Source organism: Zalophus californianus, chromosome 14, assembly GCF_009762305.2.
Source record: "Zalophus californianus isolate mZalCal1 chromosome 14, mZalCal1.pri.v2, whole genome shotgun sequence".
In the NCBI taxonomy this organism is placed as follows: Eukaryota; Metazoa; Chordata; class Mammalia; order Carnivora; family Otariidae; genus Zalophus; species Zalophus californianus.
Genome location: NC_045608.1, coordinates 74,181,582 through 74,199,020, shown reverse-complemented (window position 1 = coordinate 74,199,020; position 17,439 = coordinate 74,181,582). Strand labels below are relative to the sequence as shown.

The window sequence follows — 17,439 nt, the reverse complement described above, 5'->3', positions numbered from 1 at the left end:
TTTTCTGACCATCTACTTGACCTTTTAGTCTAGTGTCTTCAAAGACTTTGACTCTGTGCCGGTTTTAAGAATGCTGTGACTCTTAGTCAAGGATAGAGTATAAATATTAGAGGAATCTGTAGCTTTTAACCCCATTTCTGGTGTTCAGAAGGCACTCTGAGTCTCAGTATCCTTCCTTAAGTTTGAAAATATGTAGAATTTGTTTTATTGGCATGTTAAACTTTTGGAACTTTTTTATTGTGGACATTTTCAAGTACACACAAAAAATAGAGGAAATTACAAAATGCTGTGCCATGTATCCATCATCCAGTTTCAACAGATGTCATCATTTTCCTAATTTTTTTTATATAGCATCCCTTTTACTATATGTTTCTGAACTATTTTAAAGCAAATCCCAGATAGCATATTACTTCACCCATAAATATTTCAGGAGAATCTCTAACAAATAGACCCTCTCTTTTGCTTTTGATAGCCACAGTGACGGTATTGCAGCTAGCAAAACTATCAATAATACTTTACTAGCATACTGAGATTTTCCCCAGTTGCCTTGCAAATGTCTTTTTACAGTTGGCATGTTTGAATCGGAATCTAAACAAACCAAACATGTTGTATTTGATTGTCATATCTCTTAAGTCTTTTAAAAATCTGTAAGTTTCCCCATTCTTCCCCTCTTTAATATTATACCTGGGTCGTTTTTCCTGTAGAACATCCTCAATCTGGATTTGGTTAATTGCTTACTTGTGGTGTCATTCATGTCATTCATGTTATTCTATTCTCCATATTGCCTGTAAACTGATAGTGGGATCTAAGGGTTTCATAAGATGTGGGTTCCATTTTTTTTCGTGTATTATCTTATATACATCATTTTGCTTCACATTAAGAGACACATGGTATCTGATCATTCTCTTTTTGTGATACTTAGATTCATCAGGGAGTTCGTGCTCTGCCAGCCTACTCCTCCTCTCGTGAAGTTGCCCATCATCTCTCACCTGTTGGTTTAGGTACTATTGATGATTATTTCATTGGAGGTTACAAAATACTCAAGAAAAATTAATTTAATGAAGTTCTTTCTCCTTATTAAATCTCATCTGGAGTGTAATCATCTATAATTCATTCATTTTGCATATTTTTATAGCTTTTCATTGTATTTTACATTCTTTCTTTTGGCTGAACATACAGGTTGCCTTGTAAATCTAACTCAGTTCACTAGATGAGGCAAATATTTCTAGCCTACTCTACTGATTTGTTTATTTGTTCAGGCTTTCTTGCACATCCATAAACTTAATGTGTTGTTGTACTGTGATTTATCTCTAGTGCTTAGAATGGTTCTTGGAACATGATAATGATGTTTACTGAAGGAATAACCTTGTGAGTTGTACATGTTCTCCAAAGACGTACTTTGTACTCCTGGGTGCATTGGTGAAGGTACCATAAAACAATAGGAACCTGAAATTTGACTGAACTGAAAAGTTCTTGATACATCATAATTTCCTCAACTCCTTTAGCCAGTATTAGCATTTCAGGCAAAGGAATAAAAGTGGCAAAAGTGTTGTCTATGTTGGCAAAAGGAGGGAAGATGGCAGATCGGTTTGTAGGTGTTTGAATGGGGACAGTATACAAATATGCATATACATAAATATACATAATTAAACACACACACACACACACACACACACACACGGCTATTCTGTCCCTGACAATGTGGAGCACCTACTTCAGAGTAAAGATCATAGTGCATCCTGAAGGAAGTGGATCTTTGTCTCTACTACATGGATGAAACCTGAATAGTTGAACTACTATTTTGGATACATGAAACTTTTCTTCAAACAGCAGTGAAAATTAACCATCCAGGGATGCCTGGGTGGCTCAGTGGGTTAAGGGTCTGCCTTTGGTTCAGGTCATGATCCCAGGGTCCTGGGATCGAGCCTTGTGTGGGGCTCCCTGTTCAGGGGGGGAGTCTGCTCCCTCTCCCTCTGCCTGCTGCTCCCCCTGCTTGTGCCCTCTCTCTCTCTCTTTCTGACAAATAAATAAATAAAAATTGTAAAAAAGTAAGCAGCTAGTTATGTAGTGTATAAATCAAAACAACCAAAAATATTCATAGATATGATGAGCAGTTCTGAATAGGAGAAATAAAACTACTGTCTAGCAAACAACAGGGAAAGATCTCCACTATCTCCCTGTGATCTACTAGGAGATCTACTAGATATGAATAAACTTGGACATGTTCAAATACACTTGCTTAACTTGAGCAACCTAGGTGTGAATATTCTAAGGGAATTGAAAGCGAATTTTACTTTAAAAAGGTTTAGGTGTTGACAACGTCCCCAGAAGTAATTAAAATCTGACTCTTGTAGTAAATTTTCTTTCAAACCATGCCTTAAGCGCTTTATTGGTAAAGAACTTTTAGAGGCCACAGTTCCTCAGTCAGAACCCTCAGAGCCATAGATGTTTCAGGATTCAGGAATTCTTTGCATTTTGGGAAGTTAATAGGGTGCCTGTAACATGTACTGCGTAGCTGGCTGTTCTGTAACAAGCACATGAGTAGTCACACTCAGTGGGATAAAAAAAAAAAAAGGTTATAGATATCCTCACATCAGTTCAGGTTAAGTTTGTCACAAAACTACAGAAGGTGTTCAGAGCTTTTGGGAAATCAGAATTGAGGGCAAGGGACTGTGGACCTGTCAATGGACAGAAAATAAATAAAAAAATGTCCATCTTTGCTGGAGGAACAAAAGCCAGATAACAAAGAAAGTGAGTATCATTGTTAACGGATTTTAAGCTCTTCATATAAAGGACTTGCTTCTTTGAGCTCACCTAAGATTTAGAAGTATCAAACAAAGAAGTCCTATCTACATGGCCAAGTTTTTTTTTTTTTTCTAAATAATTTTGGAAAGTACCTCTTTGCTAAGTCCAGCCCTCTTCTATATATTTTTGCAGTGAGTATTAGTGAATCATAAATAATGACACAATTGACATGGATACTAAAAAGAAAACAGTTTACCTCTCATACTGTAAAATATTGGCCAAGTGGTTTTGTCCCTTTTACATGGCCATGGAAATAGGTTTGTTTCTAGTATTTTTCTATAGAAAGCTCTCAGATATCTGATTAAACCCCCGTGGCAGCTGTTGTCTGGGCAATGCATGCACAAATATCATCAGATTGTTCTTTATCTTGCTATAAACAAAGTTCAAGAAATATTTCTGAAATGAATATAATCTTCATGCTGCCCTTCCTACTATCTAAAATTATCTTGCAGAACCCTACTCTGTGAAGTTATTCAAGACTGTTACTTGTAATAAATGTAAGCAGTGGAATTTGCCAAGTAAAAAATATTCTAATAAAACATCATGATTTGACTAAGCAATTATGGAGGATTTGTTAGAGAATTGTTAAACCTGTGGATACTTTTTGGAATAATTGATCATACCCAGTGGGTGCCACATTTTTAAAACATGTTTTTTCTTTAAATGTAAATTTACCACATCATTTCATACTTATTCATTTATTTAACAAAACTACTGCTAGAATTTTCTAAATTTTCATAAACACAAAGTTGCCATGGACACCTTTGCACATATATTTTTATATACTTGTTCAATTTTATCCTTTGGGTAAAATTCTAAAATTGAAATTTCAAAGTCATGTGCTTTTAAAATTTTGCTGTACATTTTAAATCACCTTCCAGAGAGTTTTTACCAGTTTACATTCTTATTAGCTGTATATGAAAGTGAACTTCCTCTCTGGCAGCTGAAAATTTGTCTTATTGTCACTTGCCAAATGTCTTTTCATATATTTATTGCCAAATTTCAAATTTATTCTTTCTATAAAGGAATGGTTCATGATTTTTTATGGTAATCTAAAGAGCTTTTTATTTGTTGAGGGTATTTATCTTTCCTTTGAATTATTGATTGCAATGATTTTTCTGAACTTTTTTTGTAGTTTGCATAATTTTTTTTTAAGATTTTATTTATTTATTCATGAGAGTCAGAGAGAGAGAGAGAGAGAGGCAGAGGGAGGAGCAGGCTCCCAAGGAGCAGAGAGCCCGATGCGGGACTCGATCCCAGGACCCTGGGATCATGACCTGAGCCGAAGGCAGATGCTTAACCAACTGAGCCACCCAGGCACCCAGTTTGCATAATGTTTTAAAAAACAATTATGTAGGCGCCTGGGTGGCTCAGTTGGTTAAGCGACTGCCTTCAGCTCAGGTCATGATCCTGGAGTCCCGGGATCGGGTCCCGCATCAGGCTCCCCGCTCGGCGGGGAGTCTGCTTCTCCCTCTGACCCTCTCCCCTCTCATGCTCTCTCTCTATCTCATTCTCTCTCTAAAATAAATAAATAAAATCTTTAAAAAAAAAAAAAAAAAAACAATTATGTAGTCATAGGTTTTAATATGTTCCTTTAATTTTTCTGTATCTAATGTCATAGACAAAGTCTTCTCTACTTCAAAATTAAAGAAGAATTTTTTTGCTTATTTATTTTCTTGGCTTTATGTTTTAACCATTTAAGTCCATTTTGGTGTAAAGTCTGAAGCAAAGACTTAACTAAGTTTTTTTCTTCAAATCCTGAGCAAACTTTTGGTACTATTTATTGAATAATTTCTTGTTTCCTCATTGATTTTTAAACGACAGCTTTATCATAAATCTCTCTATACATTTTCCATTGCTATGTCTGTCCTTTCTGGCAGCAGTACTAAATTGTTTCTATTTACTTTGCTTAAAATATGTATATGTATATGTATATGTATGTATATATGTATATGTATATGTAGTAGGTTTTCTCAACTTGTTTCTTTGTAAAAATTTTCTTAGCTATAATTATCATGCATTAGTTTTCCCAATAAAATTTAGAATCATTTCCGGATTCCATGTTCTTCCTCTCCCACCCATTTTTTCCTATTTGGCATTTTGTTTGAATTTGCATTAAAAGTCTAATTTAATTTTGAATCATCAGATTAATTTTATACAACTACTTCTCTGCAAAATATTTGTGTGAAAAGGTTAAAGTAATCGATTCCTTTAAAAATTGATATATGAGAGTATTTTGGTGTTTTGGAAGTGTTTGTGCTGCTGAATCTGAATCCTTTTATGATTTTTGTTAAGCTGTCTTGTGAACTAGTTCAGACAGTCAGTGTCATATGCTGAATATCTAAATATATTTATAATGAGGAATTTGAGAAAACATAATAAAATATATGCCTGTCCTACATCCTTGGAGAGAAAACAGAGTATAGGTAGATATAAATACTCTACAATTACTTTCAGGAAAGTTAAAAATTGTGATCTTTTCGTAGCTCGGTGAAGCCAGTTGGTTGCTTGTTGTTAAAATATCACCTTCCCCATAAAGATCGAAGGCTGCTTATAAAATATGTGTGTGAAGGGATGTCTGGGTGGCGCAGTTGGTTTCGGCTCAGGTCATAAGATGAACCCCTCGTTGGGCTCTACGCTGTGCGCAGAGTCCATTTAAGACTTTCTCTCCCTCTCCGTCTGCCCCTCCCCGCCCCTCTCTAAAATAAAAATAAATAAATCCTTAAAAAAATAAAATATTTGTGTGAATATTGAGTAAACTGAAAGATTGGACACTGGGTGCTACCTGCCCCATCTTTTGCAACTCCATTCAGAACTCACTCACTCGTATGGAAGATTTCATAGAGTGAGTGGGTTCTGAATGGAGTTGCAAAAGATGGGGCAGGTCACCATGTACGTGGGGACGCTGTGCAGGTCAAGGCTTAAGCTCTGGAGTTGGCAGTGGCTTGAGGTGATGGGAGAGAAGGCAGTCGGAGGAGGCCCAGACGCCATGTGTCTCTCAACATACTGAAGCCAAGGGGAGGATATGGTTGAGGAGGTCCTGCATCTCCAGTGCCTACAGCGGTGGCTAGTTTATGGTAGGTGCTTAATGCCCAGTTGGTGCCAAATGTGTGCGAGAGGAAGGAGAAGCCTGAGAGGTGGACTAGAGCCAAATTGGCTGTGAGGTAGGAGTGGGTGGGGGTGAGTATATTCGCAAGCTCTGAAGGTTGTTCTGCTGAGAGAACAGGGGCAGCTCGGGGCTTAAGAAGCCTAAATTCTGACAGCAGTATACGAACATTCTGGGTGGGACTGGGGGACAGGCGGGGAGAATAATGGGTGGAAGACAGCATCCAGGAAACTTCATGGCATTTCCACCATGGCGAAATAATTGAGTTTTGAACATGTGTCCTAAGAAACACTATGTCTTCATCTTAGAAAACGGGTCAGCAGACTATGGCCTGGCGCTAAATCTAGCTCACAGCCATTCTTATAAATAAAGTTTTATTAGAACACAGCCTCACCTGTTCATTTACATACCATACATGCCTGATTAGCCCCACCACAGCAGAGCTGAGTAGTTGAAACAGAGACCAGATGGCTGGCAAAGACTAAAATAGTTACTGTCTGGCCCTTTAAGAAGATATTTAACGACCTCTGTCTTAGAACGATGTTCTTAGTATTTAGTGGTGGCATTTTGGAAGTGGTAGCCAAGTCAGAAGAGTTCAGACAAACTGGTGCATGAATAGTCTAAGAATGTTTAGGCCATATCACTTCCTGTGAAGAAATACACCCCAAATTTTTTATCGTGTTGAAGCTCAGTTCCTAAGTCATTGCCTTGATGACGTTATTTCTGTCTCCAGTCTACTATGGCCATTTCTGTGGCCAAAAGTCCACGAAACTGCATAGAGCACCTACTATCTTTTGAACCTGTCTGACCCAGCCAGTTATCCATAGTTAAGAAATTAGAATCCCAGTGCTAAATATCACGTCAAGACTTCCAGCCTCTACTAGATACTGTGCTCCCCGGGGTAACTGTCCTCTTCAGAACTCTCCACAGTCCTTCCCTCTGTTCCTCGCTACGTCTTCCATCCTCTTTCCTGCAGTGTCTTTTCTGCTTGAGGTGTGTGATGTCACTGAACCTATTTGTCCCAGGAAGAGCCTGCATTACCCCAGCTGGATGAATGATAAAAATATTGGAAGACTGTTTTTCAGCCAAATGTCAACCATTGTGTGTGCATTTAGACAAACATACAGCTAATTTCTTCACAGACTTTACAAATTCTGACTCTTCTAATTTATTTTAAAGGGCTGAGAGAATAATTGGGAATTAGCAGAAGTTTTGTCGGAAAGGTGTGTCAAGTCTTTCACATATTCAGGATTAAATTTTAAGGTATTTTTATGAAGCATTCGGGAGGTGGTGTTTTAGAAAACCACTCCAGAGGCACGGGAGGAAAGCTAAGGGCAAGACTGAATATACAAGTGTAGGAGTTACATATCTGCTGGGATAGAGATGGGGGCGCTATCTTCATGACAGTAACCACTGTAATCATGTAGGCATAGTCAGCAATTTATGAATTAACTAATTAATGCAGTTGGCATTTATTGAAGATACACTATGACTAGACCTACTGTGCTAGATGCCAGGAATACAAAGATGATTGAGGCTCACTTTCTGCCCTGGAGGAACCCCCAGACTAGAAGGGATAAATCAGATACATGAACACTTGCCATACAAGATGAGAAATGTTACAGCAGATGAATGTTTTCAGATGAGATAGAAGGAAAAGTCTAGAAGGAAGTGGACTGAAATGTGAGAAGGTTGGGGGCAAAAAGAAATAACAACAAAAGAGGAAAGGGAAAAAAAAAGAATATGAACTTGATTGGAGAAGACACTTGACCACATTGTAGAAATCAAGATCTGACCTGAACGGCAAGATGAAATAAGGGATGGGGATGAAGGAGAGCTCTGGTCGTGATGAGCGCTGGGTGATGTATGGTTGGGTTGGATCACTCTATTGTACACCTGAAACTAATATAACACTGTATGTTAGCTACACTGGAATTAAAATAAAAACTTAAAAAATAAAGAGTAATATAAAAAAATAACAAAAAAAGAAAAATGAATGGTCAGGGGCTGCAGACAGCAGAAGGGCGGGCAGTGGAAGTTTCAGACTCAAGAACTGAGATTTCTGTTGTTCAAGAGGGTTTAGTGTTTTACAGCCTAACACTTCCTTGGCCTGTTACCAATGTGTGTAATATGCCTGTGTATTACTTATATCCAGTAATCTATCATGTTCCATTCTGACTTACATAATGATGTTACATAATATATAGTATTAATTTATAGTAAGATATTTTATGTATACAGCATATATAACAATACTCCTTCTTGATGAACCAAGACTGAGTAAGTGCTAGGAACTTTGCTAAGCACTTTATATTATTTAGGTTAGTTCTTACACTGGGTAGGAATAGTAATACCATTTCCCCCAGACAAGGAGCCTCAGGCCTGCAGAGGTTAGACAGACTGCCCAAGGTTATCCAGGAGATAAGTGGTATTCACAGGGCGCCTGGGTGGCTCAGTTGTTAAGCATCTGCCTTCAGCTCAGGTCATGATCCCAGGGTCCTGGGATCGAGCCCCACATCGGGCTCCCTGCTCAGCGGGAAGCCTGCTTCTCCCTCTCCCACTCTCCCTGCTTGTGTTCCTGCTCTTGCTGTGTTTCTCTCTGTCAAATAAATAAAATCTTTAAAAAAAAAAAAAAGAAAAAGTGGTACTCACATCCGGGCCTGTCCTCATCTACTGAGTTAGAGGCTCCTCTGGAGTAAATGTGAGAGATGAGCTTTTGGTGTTAGGTTGACCTGAAGAAAAACAGATTGACTCCTCCTAACGGTCAGAGTGAAGGCAAGAAAACCCAAGTGCACAGAATAGTGGGAGGGAGGGTGTGGGATGGAGGACAAGCATGGGCTTCAAAGTCAGACGTAACTTGAGTTCTCGTCCTGGTTGTGTGGCTTGCCAGCTACATGTGTGCCGTGGGTCAGGCCACATGCCCACTCTGAATGTTCCCGTGGGTCCGGTGGCGGTCAGATCTTCGGGCTTGGTGGTGTGGAAAGAACCTGCAGCCGTGCTTGGCTCTTCACAGGCACTCAGCTGTGATAGCTTACCCCATGTCACTGGTCTTACTTCAAGTTCCTGCTCCCCCTTCCTCCACTATTACTACTCATTATTATCAGCAGCAACAGTAATTGGAAGGACTAATGGAATACATCTATGCTAGAAAAAAAACTAAAAAAAAAAAACAAAAACCCAACCCAACAGAATAGCTGTTTAAGCCCTCAATTTGATTAATAGCGATTGTTCTGTGTTCATTTTGATATTTAGTGAGCATTTGCCATGGCGGGTCTCTGTGCTGGGCACAATAGGGAGTTCAACTATGAATAAGCATTTTCCCTTTTAACTAGCCTATAAACTCATTCGGCCTTCCTGGCCACATATTCTTGATAAACCACGTATTCAAGAGAGGGCTCTTTGGGAGCTAAACTGTGAATGCACGTTGAAAGCCGACCCAGCTTTGGAAGGATAGTCAGAACGTAAAGAATCCTTGATGACTTGAAGATTCCATCAGACATTCACTGCTTCTCCAGATAACCTCAGTTTCCTCATGTCATGTGGTAGGCTTGTCACCTTATGTACAAGTTCAGAAAGTTATCAGGATACTTTATTTTAGTAAATCTTACACGTTGGCCGTTAGACGTTAATTGAGAAGCTATGAGAGGTGCTGGGTAAGCAGACGGAGATCCCGGACTCTGTCCTCCACGAGGACAGTCTCAACATAAAAATGTTTTTATAAATCCTTACTAGAGAGGAAAGGATTTACAACAAGCTTGAAATGGAACCTTCCCCATCCAATATGAAGAAGACTGACATGTGACATTTTGATACTGCTTTATTTTACTAAAATAGCAACCTGGCCAAATACACTTTTCAGCACGTTTATTATAGCCACATGTTTATATTTATAGGAGAAGTGGTGTTAATTCCCTAGTATGTTAACAGGTCTTGTTCAAATTGTTCTATTTTTACTTTGGAACAAAATTGCTAAAGAAACATTTTAAGGCAAGTAGTGATTATAGCACACTTATCAAATTATATATTAAATAAACTTCCTGAACTGAGAAGGAACATAAACTGAAAAGAAGGTAGTTGTCTTAAATTCTATATTGTTTATATAAGATTTCTTCAAATCCATTTTTATGGTAGGATCCTGATTGCTTTCCTATTTTCTTTTTGCTAAGTATCTACCTTCTCACTAACAAATAAAAATCCTCTTTTTAATATGTAATAGATGACTTGGGATTCCAGGATGGATTTTCAGAAACCACTGAAAGACCTCCTCACTTTATTGTATACAATAAATGTTGTTTGTTGTTATTTATTTTTTTTATTTGAGAGGTAGTCAAATAGGTGAATGCATAAATCTTGCCAACCCTTGGGCAGTTGTAATTTCCATATCAAAATGCATAAGTTTTTACTTTACTGTTACTCCACTATACATTAAGTAATAGTTACCATGGCAACCTTTGCATCACACTATAACGTTTAAATATAAGGTGTTGTGTTTCTTTATAGGAAAAGACAATATACTTGAATTTTTAATGTTTGGTGAAATATAATCACTACAAAAATAAATCATTTTGTCCAAGGTCAATTGAATGCTTTGGAGGTTATGCAAATTCCCAGCCAAAACTGTGACGTGCATTCATTTATTTTTTGTCACATCATGGGGCAATATGGGTTTTTTTTTAAATAGTACTTGATAAATATCACATAAAATGCCTATAGTTGGCCTTGCAAGGAGAAAAACAATATTGAACTTGTTTGAGCTATTTATCAGTGGCCAATGCAGTGGTAAGAATTTGAATTTATTTAACATCACATGATTAATAAAATTTTATCAGATACATGTCTTATTTTTAAATACCTAGTTGTACAACACTTCGTGTGACTAGTTTTTGTCTCACATGTAGTGGAATTAACTGTAATATTTGCTCACGCTTGCAAAAGCAAAATTAAATGAGCCATTGAAATAATCCTTGTGGCAGTTCCAGGAAAATGGCTACTAGCTGAAATTATCCAGATTGATTGTTGGCCAGTTTCTTTCTTCAATATGGATCAAAACTAGCCATCTCTTGTTGCCGGCATAGCTCTAGGCCATGAGGCTATCATCACTGTTTATGTAGGCCCACAGATTTGGCTTTTTTTCAGTTTTTTTTATGTTGACTTTTCAAAATTATTATCTCAATGTATACTTTTTAATCTCAAAGTAGGGTGGATGATCTCACTGCCAATGAATCATTCACAGCTTTTGGGAAATCTTTTAAGTAGTCATCAGTAGATGGGGACATGGGACTATGAATTGTAGGGACATAGGAAGGAGGGCAACTATGTGCTAGACACCAGCTCTGCTGGACATTTTACATATGTTGTTTCATCTGCTCCTGATAACCCTGTAGTAGAGCTTTCATTACTCCCTTTTTACAGAGGAGGAAAATAGGGTTTAGAGCAGTTGCATAACTAACCCTTAGTCAGGATGCCTGTATGCCTCTGAGCTAGGGTTCAATGTGATCTCTCTCACCTCAGATCCCTCCCTCTTTCCTCAAGAGGTTTGGATTCTACTTCTGATTTGTTACAATGTGCACTACACACAGAGTAGAAATAAAAAGCATTGACCAAAAGTCCCTAAAAGAAAATCTTTGCTAAATGATAATTTCGATAATTTACATTTCTCTGCAGCACGATGACAATCTGTTAAGTCCCTGATTATGAAAGTTATCCTTGCCATCTTATGTGAGTTTCTAGAGTTTTCTTTTGTTGAAACCAAGCATAAGACAGAACTCAAAATAAATTATAGAGGTGCATTCCTAGACCTTCAGCTATTGGGAATAGAGACTGTCCAAAGACTGACCTTCAGTTTTGAGCTTTGAAGTTCAAAAGTGGACAGGTGGAAATATTGTGTTCTTCATTGCCCTTTGGTGTGAGATATATTCTGGGTTGCAGAGTAAGTGCCAACAGCAGCAAAATTATCGCCCCCTCCTGCTACTATAGTAAGTCAGCAATGGCCCTTCTGTGGTCAAAATGGCAAATTCAGCAGCAGCTATTCGACAGGGATTTGCAAAAACTTCCCCATGGCTGTTAGGAATCTTATTCAGCAGTGTCTTTGAAAACCCGATTCTGTGCAGAATTCACTATGTAGAAATGACCTCAATTGCGATTTTTTTTTAAAAAAAATGTGTTTTAAACATATAATTGCTAATTTTGCTCGATGTGTATTTTGCACTTAGTACTGCAAAGTCTATTAGGTACCCATACAAATATCCAGCATTCATAAGTTTTATGGTGGTTCAGAATTTTATTTCCATATTAACGTAAAGCCTTCCAAAATTCCTGGCTTTATAGAGTCAGTTCGCCATACAAAGCCACTATACATCACTTAGGTTTGTGATGAAAGAATAGAATTGCAGCTGTGTGAGTACTAGAATACCCAAACATGAATTAGACTCACAAGCATTTGGCAATAGTTCAGAAAAGGAGCTTAATCTGGTTTCATCTGAGACTGCTTTTCTCTGTTCTACAACATCCCCCCAAGATGTTGTGTCTGATACCGGATCACAACGTAATGGGAGTGACGCAAAATCAGAGAAAGCTCTAAGAAACCAGGGGTACATTTGCTTTTCCCCAGAGATGATTTTTTCTCCTACTTCTTTCCCCCCCTTCCCAGATTCCAACTCTGAAATTCAAGGTCATTCACCTATTAGATGAATTAATTATAAGCCAAAAAGCAGCATTCATCGTACTCTGATCTCACTCATATCTATAATTAAGGGTAAATATAATCTTCCTTTTTAGAAATGTACCACCCACCCATTACATTTAAAGTGCTGACTGAAATGAAATAATAGTTCAGAGCAAGATGATTTTAGTTTAACAAGAAAAAAGTTGATAATTTAAGCTCGAAGCAGTGAGTTCTATTTTTGATTACCATTCAGTTATAAATCTAATTTGAGATATATGCTGCTTTTCTGTTACTCAAGTTTAATTCATGGTTTGCATTCTTGGTTGCATAAGCAAAGTTCAATGGTTGATCAAGGATGTTAAAATGCTCCCCCCGCCAACCCAGAAGGAATTGGGGCAGTAGTTGAGAATGTGTTAGACTGAGACCCAGATCTGATGTAGAACAAACAAAAAAATTTAATGGATGTGGACCCTCACAGAGTGCTGCATTTGGTATTTGAGGGGCTCTGGTGGGACTTTCTGATGAAAGATTGGTTGTCGGGGGGGTGGACCCTAAAATATTTAAACCCAGTTAACAAAAGTCAGCAGATTCTATTTTTTTGGTTAGGCTATTTTAAGTCTTAAGATTGTTTGTCTTTGGAAGAAAATAAGGAGTGAAGAAGGGGAAGGGCTCATCTCATCACATTGCAGACAGTTACACAAAATGCTAAACTATGGGTTTAAGATTTACAGGTTAGCTGTGTGAGATGCCACATCTTGCTTCCAGTGTTTCCTGGCAGACCCAGGCAGCTCCGTACTGGGACCCAGCATAACCGCAGAGCATGAACTTGCACAATGCGGAAACCCTGAAACCTTTACAATCTTATTGAAGGCAAAGACAAATTGGCCCATTTTGAAAGTAGACTTTAGCTTCCAAACAACTTTTATTAAGCGAAAATTTGTCTTTATATATCGATATATAGATATATATATATATTCATGCAGGTGAATTCATATGTAAATGAATGCCTTATCCATTTTGTGCCATATTCAATTTACCTTAATAAATGGAATACCATTAATTTTCTAAGTTCATAAACTCAGGTTATTTTAGCCAGTGGAAATTTTTTTTTTCCTCTTTCTCATTGCTAAGAGAGTTAAATGTGTGACGTAAAGGCCAAACAATAGTAAATGGTTATTGTTCATTTTACAAGTATACTCTCCAATAGGAGCACATATATTTTTATCTTAATTTTCCGTAGGGGGGTGATGGGGCCCCCTTGAGTATGAGGAAATGCTTATTTTTGTTGCTTTAGAAGAATGATTCTATTGTCTGAGAGAAAAAAGAAAAAGGAACAAACAGGTCTAAAAAGAAAGAAACAGGAATGTGCTTTGTGAAAAAGGGGGAAAAAAAAGATCAACATGAAGCTCTACACGTGTGGACGTGCTATCTGGTCTTGGTCTTCTGTCACTATCCATACATAGTTCGTGTGGCTGCACATGCAAGGGTTGGGTGCATGATTTATTTACAACTGGCCCATGAAATGATTTTCTTTTAAATTAACAACAGTAAGGTCAGCCACAGCCAGTGAGCGATCTTCTAGTTATCATTTTCCATTTTTCACAGCTCTGTTGTGAATGCTGCTAAAACACAGTAGAGCAAGCGTGTTTGTTTTTATGTTGACCTATTGAATGCATCTACTTTCTTGGGAGTGAGAACCTTTGCTACCAGGACCAACAAAAATTAAGCAATGGTTAAGCTCATTAAGGAGACAAGCAAGAATTTCAACATATCTGCTCAGTCTTGTTTGAATATTTTGTATTATTTGAGGAAAAGATAAGTGAAGAGAGAGGAGTAATGTCTGTCTAAAATACAAAGCTTTCAATAATGTCATCTTCAAACTCCTCTTCTCATGAAAGGAAGGCTTCTTTGTAAATTTACCAGACTGTGAGGAGGTTGTGATTTAAATCATTCACAGCTTTTTTGATGGAAATTTCAAAGAAAACTTGGGCTTAAATACAGATTTTGTTAATAAGGTTTACCAAGAGTGAAATTTCAGGTTGAGGTTCTGAAATTGTTGAATGCCACTTATAAAATGATAAATCATTTGATGGTGAGCTGTTGGATTCCTGATTTGTAGAAAACTATTACAAAGAGCTCTATATTTTAGTTTGTCATTGGGTAGCATTTGGATATCTTAAGTTCGGAATAGGCAGTAATTGAGCATGCGGATGTCAGATTTTTATCTGGTAAATGATCTGGCTTGATCTGGTATTGATGTGGCAAATATGAAGATACTCACAATGAGTTTTTGCTCAAAATGAGCTGCAAACCTAAAATCTCATCCCTTGAAGTTTTATTTTTAAGTAATGTTTGTTATGTATCCCTTGGAAAAGTCTGAAACTGGAATCAGTGAAGGCAAGCTTGTCAGTAGCTGATTAGTCCTTTATATATTACTCATCCAGCACTCACAAAAATCCCTTGGAATAGAGAGGTTCTCTTTATGATATTTAGCTATATGGCACTGGAAAGGGGAGGTTTGAATTTTTGATTTTCCAGCTTATGGGTCATATTTGACCAACTGCTTTCACTAGAAGACATGCCACTTTGTTGAGCTATTTAGGAATCAAAAAGACTGTCTTAATTTAAAACAAGGACTCTTTGTTTTAGTTGGTGACTGCCTTGTGAAATTTTTCAGTTCTCAGCGGGTTAACCAGGGAACAGGGGCAGAGTCATAATTGGCCTATTTAGAGTATTTTGCATGTGAATAGTGTGTTAGTGAAGCATCCCTAAGTCTGTTGTGAGTGACATGGTGATTAGAATTTAGATTAGGGAAAACACATTCTGTACTTTATCAAGGACAGTAATTAGTTCAGTCAGTAAAAGTTGATTACAAGTAACGATAAAGTTAGATTTTTTAGTACTTAATTTTAAAATTTCTTTATTAAACAGTAAATTTGTTCTTAATATAAATGGTAGTATCTACACTTGTTTTCTTGCATATCAGGCTAATTAAAAGAACAATGTGTTCAATGCAGAGTATAATCAGGCGATTTATATATTATGGGTAAGTTTTTATGTAGTTTTTAGAAAATGTAATATTATTATAGAATCTTTCGTGTGTCATCATTTTTGAAAGTTTAGTGATTTATCACACTGTGATAACTTAATGATATTTGTGGAAGTTTTCTAGGGCTCAGGTAAATGTTTAATCTGTGGGGATGTGTTTTAGCTTCCAGTAGTCCTCAAGAGGGCCTTCTAATGTCCTTTAATTTGTTCCTGTTAGCTTAGAATGCGTCCTATTTCTATGATTTTGGAAGTTAGTGTGAGATTTGAATTTACTCCCGGTTCTGCTGGCATTTTCTCTTCTGTGGGTGCTGTGTAAATCCGTGGAGGATAATGCTGTGCCGATGGAGAGAGGCAGAGTCCTCAGTTGAGTGGAGCATTCTACACTCACTCCCAGTGTGAGCAGCCAGGGGAAGTTTTGTGTGCGTCCGAAAAATCAGATTCCCCTGGGTTCTTGTGAAGGAAGGGCATGAATAGTTCCCAGATAGGAGCCTAAGTGTAGATTAAAGAAAAAACAAAACAAAACAAAACAAAAAAACAAAACACGAGTCTTACATAAATGCCGTCCTCTTAAAAAATTAAAATGTGAGTTGTCTTAAGATGAAAATACTGTTTAAAGAGAATCACCTTCTACCTCCCTCTCAAAAGCAAAGAATTAAAAAAAAAATCACAAACTTTGGGCTAGCCTCTTAGACTGCTTTTCTTTTTGTTCGGTTGTGTTGTAATTGTTACAGCTTAGCAGATGCTGTTTTGTTTATTGCGTTGGTTTAAGTACTAACAATCAGTTGGGGGGTGGTGAACGTGAAAAACTAACCTTGTATGTTTGTTTTCCATTTTTAACCTTTTAGCAGAGTCTCCTTGGAGGTGACATGGATATGGGCACCCCAGGAACCCTGTCGCCCACCAAACCTGGCTCCCAGTATTATCAGTATTCTAGCAATAACCCCCGAAGGAGGCCTCTTCACAGTACTGCCATGGGTAAGGTATTCCTCCGTTTGAATGCCTGAGTGATTATTAGTAGTCTTTTTCTTTCTTCCTCTCTCTTTTAATACCACCCTTCTCACCCTCCGCTCACCCCACCCTCCAAAACCATAAAATTTTCCTCAAATGTCAGGCTCGTGACCACCCCTCCCCAGTAGTACATTGGATTGGGTATGTTAACAACTTCTAGTAGCTAGAGAACTATTTTGGTGTATGCTTATTTCTTGTTTTCTCTTGGCTGCCCATATAAGGCAACTTAAAAAAAAATCAAAGCTTAAAAAAAGTTAAATATCTTGATTTTTATGAAAAAGGCAGAATTTGATGTCTGCCAGGATAAAATACGATAGTGGTACTGACATTTTGCTAAGGTAACGACTTAAGAAAATCTGGTCTAATCTAAATGGCTTCGTGGTGTAATCTGTTTTAGTTAGGAAAATGGGCATGCGGGGACCTCACCGCCTCTTCCTTTTCTTTCAGAGGTGCAGACAAAGAAAGTTCGAAAAGTTCCTCCAGGTTTGCCATCCTCAGTAAGTACTGCTTGTTTCTGCTTTTGTATAGTGTTTATTTTGTTCTGTTTCGCATTGATGTGAGGGAGAGGGGAGTAACGAGGTGCCATGAGCCAGAGCAGCATGTTTATCAAGAATGTGGATGAGGTAGGAATGACCTGCGCGTCCAGCCACCTGACCCACGTTGGAGTGATTAATTGCATATCCTGGAAGACTGGGTGGTTGTGTTGATACTCAGCAGGTTAAGCTCTGAAGAGAGCCTTGAAAAGGTGCCTGAAGTTCGAGGAGTTTTTACCTGTACAGGGCTTTCAAGAGAATGAGTATTAGTTTCA

General features: G+C 37.8%; 1 protein-coding gene across 28 annotated transcripts in view; it reads left to right on the top strand.

Annotated features, from left to right (window-relative positions):
• The window catches only part of TCF4 (transcription factor 4), a 352,937-nt gene that overhangs the window by 207,995 nt on the left and 127,503 nt on the right, over nt 1–17,439 (top strand). For 17 of the 28 annotated variants that reach the window (XM_027576852.2, XM_027576838.2, XM_027576837.2 and 14 more), the window contains 2 exons: nt 16,469–16,598; nt 17,079–17,128. In XM_027576852.2, coding sequence (XP_027432653.1) covers nt 16,469–16,598; nt 17,079–17,128 — 180 coding nt within the window. Of the gene's footprint in view, nt 1–922; nt 1,002–15,605; nt 15,622–16,468; nt 16,599–17,078; nt 17,129–17,439 lie in introns of those variants that run through there. The other 11 variants (XM_027576841.2, XM_035723992.1, XM_027576853.2 and 8 more) reach the window with 3 other exon arrangements.